Source organism: Budorcas taxicolor, chromosome 4 (genome assembly GCF_023091745.1).
Source record: "Budorcas taxicolor isolate Tak-1 chromosome 4, Takin1.1, whole genome shotgun sequence".
NCBI lineage: Eukaryota > Metazoa > Chordata > Mammalia > Artiodactyla > Bovidae > Budorcas > Budorcas taxicolor.
In genome coordinates, this window is record NC_068913.1 from 22,456,869 (window position 1) to 22,464,926 (window position 8,058).

Sequence of the window (8,058 nt, forward strand, 5' to 3'; positions counted from 1 at the left end):
TACTGAGTTTCTAAATTCAGTGCAAACAATAACAAAATAAAATTTCTGTTGAAGTAATTATTTGTATATTATGCTATTCTCCAGAGTAAAAGTGTTTTTTTTTTTTTTAATTTTAAACAGTTGCCACTATTTCTTAAACTAATGGGGCTTCTCTTATAGCTCAGCCAGTAAAGAATCTGCCTGCAATGCCGGAGACCTAGTTTGATTCCTGGATTGGGAAGATCCCCTAGAGAAGGAAATGGCAACCTACGCCAGTATTTTTGCCTGGAGAATCCCATGGACAGAGGAGCCTGACAGATTACAGTCCATGGGGTCTCAAGAGTTGGATGCAACTTAGTGACTAAACCACCACCACCACCAATGTTGGTAAATTGTTGGTTCTTTCCACTGAAACGTCTGCAAAATTTTACATGTATATTTGATAACATTATTTGAAATTTTATAAAAAGTATGTCACTCAGTCGTGTCCGACTCTTTGCAATCCCATCGACTGTAGCCTGCCAGGCTCTTGTGTCCATTGGATTCTCCAAGCAAGAATACTGAAGTGGGTAGCTATTCCCTTCTCCACAGGATCTGCCCAACTCAAGGATCAAACCTGGGTCTCTGGCATTGCAGGCAGATTCTTTACAGTCTGAGGTACCATGTGTAAAAAGTGTTGAAAAAATATGGTGTAAAGAGTACTGAAAAATACTTTAAAAATAAAACCCACAGTATTTTTCAAAATATCTCAGCTTGGCCACTGAGTGAAGCTAATTTGTCTCTCTGGATTTTCTCCTTTCCAGTGAAGGACACGAGCTTTACTAACTGAGCAGATGCTACCCTTCCCTACTGAACATACTGCCTGCAGCCAGGTTTAGTTGGCCAGCAGCTGTGTAAGGAATGTGAACATTTACGAACCAACTCTCTCAGGATAATTCTCCAAGGACTTTTCAGTGCACAGAGAATGAAATGTAGAGCTCCTTAAATGTTACGCCCCACTGCCCTTCCAAGTACATATTTTATTATGCTCTCACTTGCTCACTGAGATCCAACATCTTTGTCCTGCCCTTACTTTTGTGTGTATCCCCTATCCTAGTCACATTAAGGCCATCCATGTATTACTGTTGCTATCTGGGAAGCTCCTTCCTTCACTCTTTATCTGACCAAGAGCTATTCACTTCCAAACTCTCAGTGTCAGTGCCCTGTGCTCAGAAAAGGCTTTCTTTGACGACAGCACATTATAAATGTTATCCTCTCCTTACCTCCAGTATTCTTTACAACTTTTAATCTTTTCAGTTGTAATTTACTGAAATTAATTGTAATTTATAATGTATATTCTTTGTCATTGTTTTGCTATATCGGTGTCATTTGGGGTTTTCTAAGTTGGTGAGTCTAGTAATCTCAGGATGAAAATGTTCATAGATGTAACCCATGCATATTTGTGTGTGTGTGTGTGTGTGTGTGTGTGTGTGCATACTGTCACTTCAGTTGTGTCCTACTCTTTGTGACCCTTTGGGTAGCCCATCAAGCTTCTCTTTCCACAGAATTCTCCAGGCAAGAATACGGGAGTGGGTTGCTGTGCCCACCTCCAGGAGATCTTTCCAACCCTGGGATCAAACCCTTGTCTCTTAAGTCTCCTGCATTGGCAGGTGGATTCTTTACCACTAATGCCAACCTAGGGAGCCCAGATGTTACCCATACAATTACCATTTGCTGAAGCAACGTCTGCCTACTGATCCACAGCAGTATTTCCCAGCATTTTCAGTCTCCTACATATGAATGAGATCAGATAATAAATCAAAGGGGACTGGTTTTCCCCCATAACCTGGTCACATATCAGCACACTACCCTCCATCTTCAACCAGAAATAAGTCCCTCCTTTATCAGCTTCATACGTGTCTAAGCCCCCAAAGTAAAAAAAAAAATCACCATTATGTGGTTTCTATTTTGAGTTCCTTGCTGAGTTGGGCCACTAGTTCTATTAAACACTGCTATTGATGTAAAGAGTACGTTGTCTATTTTCAAAGAATTCAGAGTCATAATTTAGCTATAAAAGAAAAGGAATGGGGAAAAATTCATTAAATTCATTAGTTATCAATTCTGAGCTCCATGACAGTATATTTTGGGGATCCCAGTAAGGGTCCTTATTCTTCAATATCCATGATCAGTGTCAAGATCACAAGTCTGATGTGTATTTTATGTCTGTATATCTCATGCCCCCTCTTAGATAACAGGCCAAAATGTAACTCTTGATTCCTCTCTCTCTCTCCCCAGCCAGAGTGTTTATACTCTGTCCCATCCCAATTACTCAAGGAAAAAACCTAGATGTTGTTCTTGGTTTCTCTATTTCCATCTTCTCCCACATCTAATACATGAGCTTCCATCTCTGAAAGACATCTCAACTCAATACTCTCTTTCCTTTGCCACTAGTCTAAGCCATTTCCACCTCCCCCAACCTCTAAGCCACCACCATCTCAGTGTTCCTGCCATGTTGTTTCTCCTTCAGTTCCTCGAGTGTCCAACTTAACAAATGTCTAAGGACATTCTCATTTGCTGTTCTTTTTTACCTGGAATGCTTTTTTTCCCACCTTTCCCTTCATTCAGAGCTCAGCTCAAGTTCATCACCTATTCAGAGAGACATTTCCCAGGTGCCCTTCTAAGATAGCATCCCTGTGCCAGTCAGTCCGTATTGCATTCACAGTTTTCTTTGCTTTCCAAAATAATTTTGGTTTGTGATGAGCATTTTATTTTAAAATGATTTATATTCACACAAAGTATGCAAAATAATACACCTCTATCCCTTATAATTTTTATCCATGTTCCACTAATGTTCACTTATTAAAAACTATGCTACATTTGTGAAAACTAAAGAATTGCCTTTAGGACTCTACTTGTAAATAAACTGAAGTCTCTGTTTAGATTTTTACCAGTTTTTCATGAATGTTCTTTTCTAAAAAGTTCTAGTTACTCAGTCCAGGATATCTTCATGATGCATTACTCATGCTTGCTTAGTCCTCTCCAATCTTTGACAATTTCTTACTCTTTCATGGTTTTCTTTGATTTTGACACTTCTAAATAGTACTATTTACGTTTTGTAGAATGTTTTTCAATTTGAGTTTATGCGAACTTGCTAATTATTAGACTGAGGTTATGACTTTGAGCAATCTAAGTGCTGAAGAATTGATACTTTTGAACTGTGGTGTAGAAGACTCTTGAGAGTCTCTTGGACTGCAATGAGATCCAACCAGTCCATCCTAAAGGAAATCAGTCCTGAATATTCATTGGAAGAACTGACACTGAAGCTGAAACTCCAATACTTTGGCCACCTGATGCGAAGAACTGACTCATTGGAAAAGACCCTGATGATGGGAAAGGTTGAAGGCAGGAGGGGAAGGGGACGACAGAGGATGAGATGGTTGGATGGCATCACTGACTCGATGGACATGAGTTTGTGTAAACTCTGGAAGTTAGTTATGGACAGGGAAGCCTGGCGTGCTGCAGTCCATGGGGTCGCAGAGAATCGGACACACCTGAGTGACTGAACTAAACTGAAGAATATCATAAAGGAGAAAGGTTCTTCCTAGTGAATGTTATTAGTAGATAAATGGTATCAGTATACATTACCATTGCTGATATTAACTGTTCACACTTCCACATTAACAAATAATTTTGATGATTTAAACATCTTGGCAAAGAACCCTTAACAAATCTGGCCAATTTAAACCAGAAATTTAGCCTCATTTTAGCAATAATAGTAAACCAAATATCTTACTGAGATTTACATTAGCTCCATAAACCCCATCCAGAGGATCGGGGTTTGTGCTGAACAAAACTGCCATGTGGCACAAGCTGGCAGTTGCTTGAGTCCCCCAGGTGGAGGCAATGTTTCTGAATCTTTCAGAGGCAGCCACATGGGGGCCTGTGACCCACAGTGGTTCATCTTCGAAGCAGAGAAAACAAAAGTGGAAACACCAGTTTGTTTTCATACATAGTAGATACGTCAATTTTACATCTTTTAAACAACTTTTAAAATATTAAAGTTCAGTTCAGTTCAGTTGCTCAGTCGTGTCTGACTCTCTGTGAACCCATGGACTGCAGCACCCCAGGTTTACCTATCCATCACCAACTCCTGGAGCCTGCTCAAACTCATGTCCATCGAATTGGTGATGACATCCATATTTAAATATTTAATATTTAAAATATTAAAGTATCAATCACCAAAAAAATCTAATAACCTGTGCTTATACCATAAAAGAAAAGCTAAATTCATAAACAGTAAATTTAAGGGTATGTGTTTGTGTCCTCAGTCATTTCTGATTCTTTGTGACTCCATGGACTGCAGCCTGCTGACTCCTCTGTCCATGGAATTTTCTAGGCAAGAATACTGAAGTGGGTTACCATTTCCTCCTTCAGGGGATCTTTCTGACCCATAGATTGAACCTGCATCTCTTGCCTGCATCTTTTGTTTGGCATATGGATTCTTTATCACTTGAGCCACCTGGATAGCCATAAATTTAAGGGTAGCTTTCTTATAATTAATACAATCTTTTTTCAGTTAAAATACTTTTTATTACATTTATTATTATTCATTTATATTGTGAACAAGAGAAATTCAGTATCAGTGAATTTACTGAATAGCTGATATATCTTAAGACAAGTCAACCTGAAGTTATCTTAATATATAGCACAAAGATAAACTGATCTTGGAGATTTCTTGAAAATTTTCTGAAAATAATATGTGTAAGATATTAGTGCAGAGTGGAGAAGGCATCAAAAAATCAGAAGAGAAAGAAAGGATTGCTCAAAATCTGGTGATGGACCAATTGGTTAGCAATTAGGGGGGAAAAACGAAAGTAAAGCCTCACTTGAAGCCAAATTAGATATCTTTCCCAAGTTCTTTCTACCTTACATACCTAAAAAAGGAAAATAATTCCCACTTTAAAAATTTTTTTAAATGTGGGTATAATAGTTTAAAATGCTGGATAACGATAAAGAAAGGACTTCCCAGGTGGCTCAGTGGTAAAGAATCCACCTGCCAGTGCAGAAGATGCAAGAGATGTGGGTTCAATCCTTGGGTTAGGAAGATCCCCTGGAGAAGGGCATGGCAACCAACTGCAGTATTCTTGCCTGGAGAATCCCATGGACAGAGGAGCCTGGCGGGCTACAGTCCATAGGGTCACAAAGAGCCGGACATGACTGAAGCAAGTTGGCATGCACACATGCAATGATAAAGAAAATGAGGCTTCTATTAAGACATTATCCTTCTATTAAGCAGGCAAGAACTCAGGCACTTAAAATAGGCAGGATTTTACTATTTGCAAGTTACCAAGGTTAAGTACACGAACCTTGGAGACTGACTGCCTGTGATCAAAACTTGGCTATCTGACCTGCTATCTAGGTGACTCTAGAAGTGTTAACCCCTAAAAATATATTTCCTGTATTATATGGTGAGAATAATGATGATAGACTGTCTTCTATAAACATTGTGAATAAAAACAATTGGTGGACTGTTGGGCATTACATTAACTATTATTATTATTGTCAGAATAGAGAAGTATGGGAATACTCCCTCAGATAAACTTGATGAAAAATTAAAATATTGCAGTGTGAGTTATAAATTGGTTGTAACAAGATTCAATCCTTATAGCAAAAAATACACAAGAAAAAGCACATGGAGCTAACATTTATGAGTTGTTACCTCAACACATTTGGTCGGTATCTCAGCAGGTCTGTCAAAGAGCAGAAATCGATACCATCCAGGAGAAAGGGAATGGACACATATCAGGTCTTGAATGGCTGACTACTGGAGGTGCAAGGAGTCAAAATGGACATTTTATAAGGGCTCTGAAGAAACTGGTGTCCCCCAGGAAAGCACTCCCAAGATTGGAAAGATAGATGTCTTTATAAATTTTCTTCATTGACATAGTTCATTCCTCAATTAAAATTGATTCCCAAAGCAAAAACAGAGCAAATAAACCTACAAGTGCACATAAGACCATCTGATATATCATGATCGCTTGCTAAAACAAAAATGACTTAATGTGCACTTTCCATAAATACAATCAGCTAATCAACAAATTCTGTGGAATGTGTTTTTAAGATATTTGAGCTTCAAAGACTTTATTTTCATTAAATTCACTGTTCTGGGGTTTTTTCTTGGCCATGCAGCATGTGGGATGAGATACCCCACGTCCAAGGAAAGAGAAACCCAAAAAGATGATAGGTGCTGAGAGAGAGCATCAGAGGGCAGACAGACTGAAACCACAATCACAGACAACTAGCCAACCTGATCACACAGACCACAGCTTGTCTAACGCAGTGAAATTAAGCCATGCCGTGTGGGGCCACCCAAGACGGGTCATGCTGGAGAGGTCTGACAGAATGTGGTCCAATGGAGAAGAGAATGTCAAACCACTTCAGTACTCTTGCTTGAGAACCCCATGAACAGTATGAAAAGGCAAAATGATAGGACACTGAAAGATGAAATCCCCAGGTCAGTAGGTGCCCAATATGCTACTGGAGATCAGTGGAGAAATAACTCCAGAAAGAATGAAGGGATGGAGCCAAAGCAACAACAACACCCAGTTGTGGATGTGACTGGTGATAGAAGCAAGGTCCGATGCGGGAAAGAGCAATACTGCATAGGAACCTGGAATGTTAGGTCCATGAATCAAGGCAAATTGGAAGTGGTCAAACAGGAGATGGCAAGAGTGAACGTTGACATTCTAGGAATCAGCGAACTAAAATGGATTGGAATGGGTGAGTTTAACACAGATGACCATTATATCTAATACTGGGGGCAGGAATCCCTTAGATGAAATGGAGAAGCCATCATAGTCCACAAAAGAGTCCAAAATGCAGTATTTGGATGCAATCTCAAAAACGACAGAATGATCTCTGTTTGTTTCTGAGGGAAACCATTCATTATCACAGTAACTCAAGTCTATGCCCCAACCAGTAACACTGAAGAAGCTGAAATTAAACTGTTCTATAAAGACCTACAAGACCTTCTAGAACTAACACCCAAAAAAGATGTCCTTTTCATTATAGGGGACTGGAATGCAAAAGTAGCAAGTCAAGAAACACCTGGAGTAACAGGCAAATTTGGCCTTGGAGTACAGAATGAAGCAGGGCAAAGGCTAATAGAGTTCTGCCAAGAGAATGCACTGGTCATAGCAAACACCCTCTTCCAACAACACAAGAGAAGACTCTACTCATGGACGTAACCAGATGGTCAACACCAAAATCAGATTGATTATATTCTTTGCAGCCAAAGATGGAGAAGCTCTATACGGTCAGCAAAAACAAGACTGTGGTTCAGATCATGAATTCAATATTGCCAAATTCAAACTTGAAGAGTGTGGGGAAAACCACTAGACCATTCAGGAATGACCTAAATCAAATCCCTTATGACTATACAGTGGAAGTGAGAAATAGATTTAAGGGACTAGATCTGATAGAGTGCCTGATGAACTATGGACAGAGGTTCACAACATTGAACAGGAGACAGGGATCAAGACCATCCCCGAGAAAAAGAAATGCAAAAAAGCAAAATGGTTGTCTGAGGAGGCCTTACAAATAGCTGTGAAATGAAGGGAAGTGAAAAGCAAAAGAGAAAAGGAAAGATATAAGCATCTGAATGCAGAGTTCCAAAGAATAGCAAGGAGAGATAAGAAAGCCTTCCTCAGCAATTAATGCAAAGAAATAGAGGAAAACAACAGAATGGGAAATACTAGAGATCTCTTCAAGAAAATTAGAGATACCAAGGGAACATTTCATGCAAAGATGGGCTCAATAAAGGACAGAAATGGTATGGACCTAACAGAAGCAGAAGATATTAAGAAGAGGTGGCAAGAATACACAGAAGAACTGTACAAAAAAGATCTTCAAGACCAAGATAACCATGATGATGTGATCACTCACCTAGAGCCAGACACCCTGGAATGTGAAGTCAAGTGGGCCTTAGAAAGCATCACTATGAACAAAGCTAGTGGAGGTGACAGGATTCCAGTGGAGCTATTTCAAATCCTGAAAGATGATGCTGTGAAAGTGCTGCACTCAATATGCCAGCAAATTGGG

At 39.4% G+C, this 8,058-nt stretch overlaps 1 protein-coding gene across 1 annotated transcript in view; it reads right to left on the minus strand.

Moving 5' to 3' along the window:
* Positions 1 to 5,990, minus strand: part of VWDE (von Willebrand factor D and EGF domains) — a 99,788-nt gene extending 93,798 nt beyond the window's left edge. The window contains 4 exon segments of the mRNA XM_052639080.1: positions 3,762 to 3,919; positions 5,678 to 5,811; positions 5,814 to 5,853; positions 5,961 to 5,990. Coding sequence (XP_052495040.1) covers positions 3,762 to 3,919; positions 5,678 to 5,811; positions 5,814 to 5,853; positions 5,961 to 5,990 — 362 coding nt within the window.
* Positions 5,991 to 8,058: the final 2,068 nt, after the last annotated feature.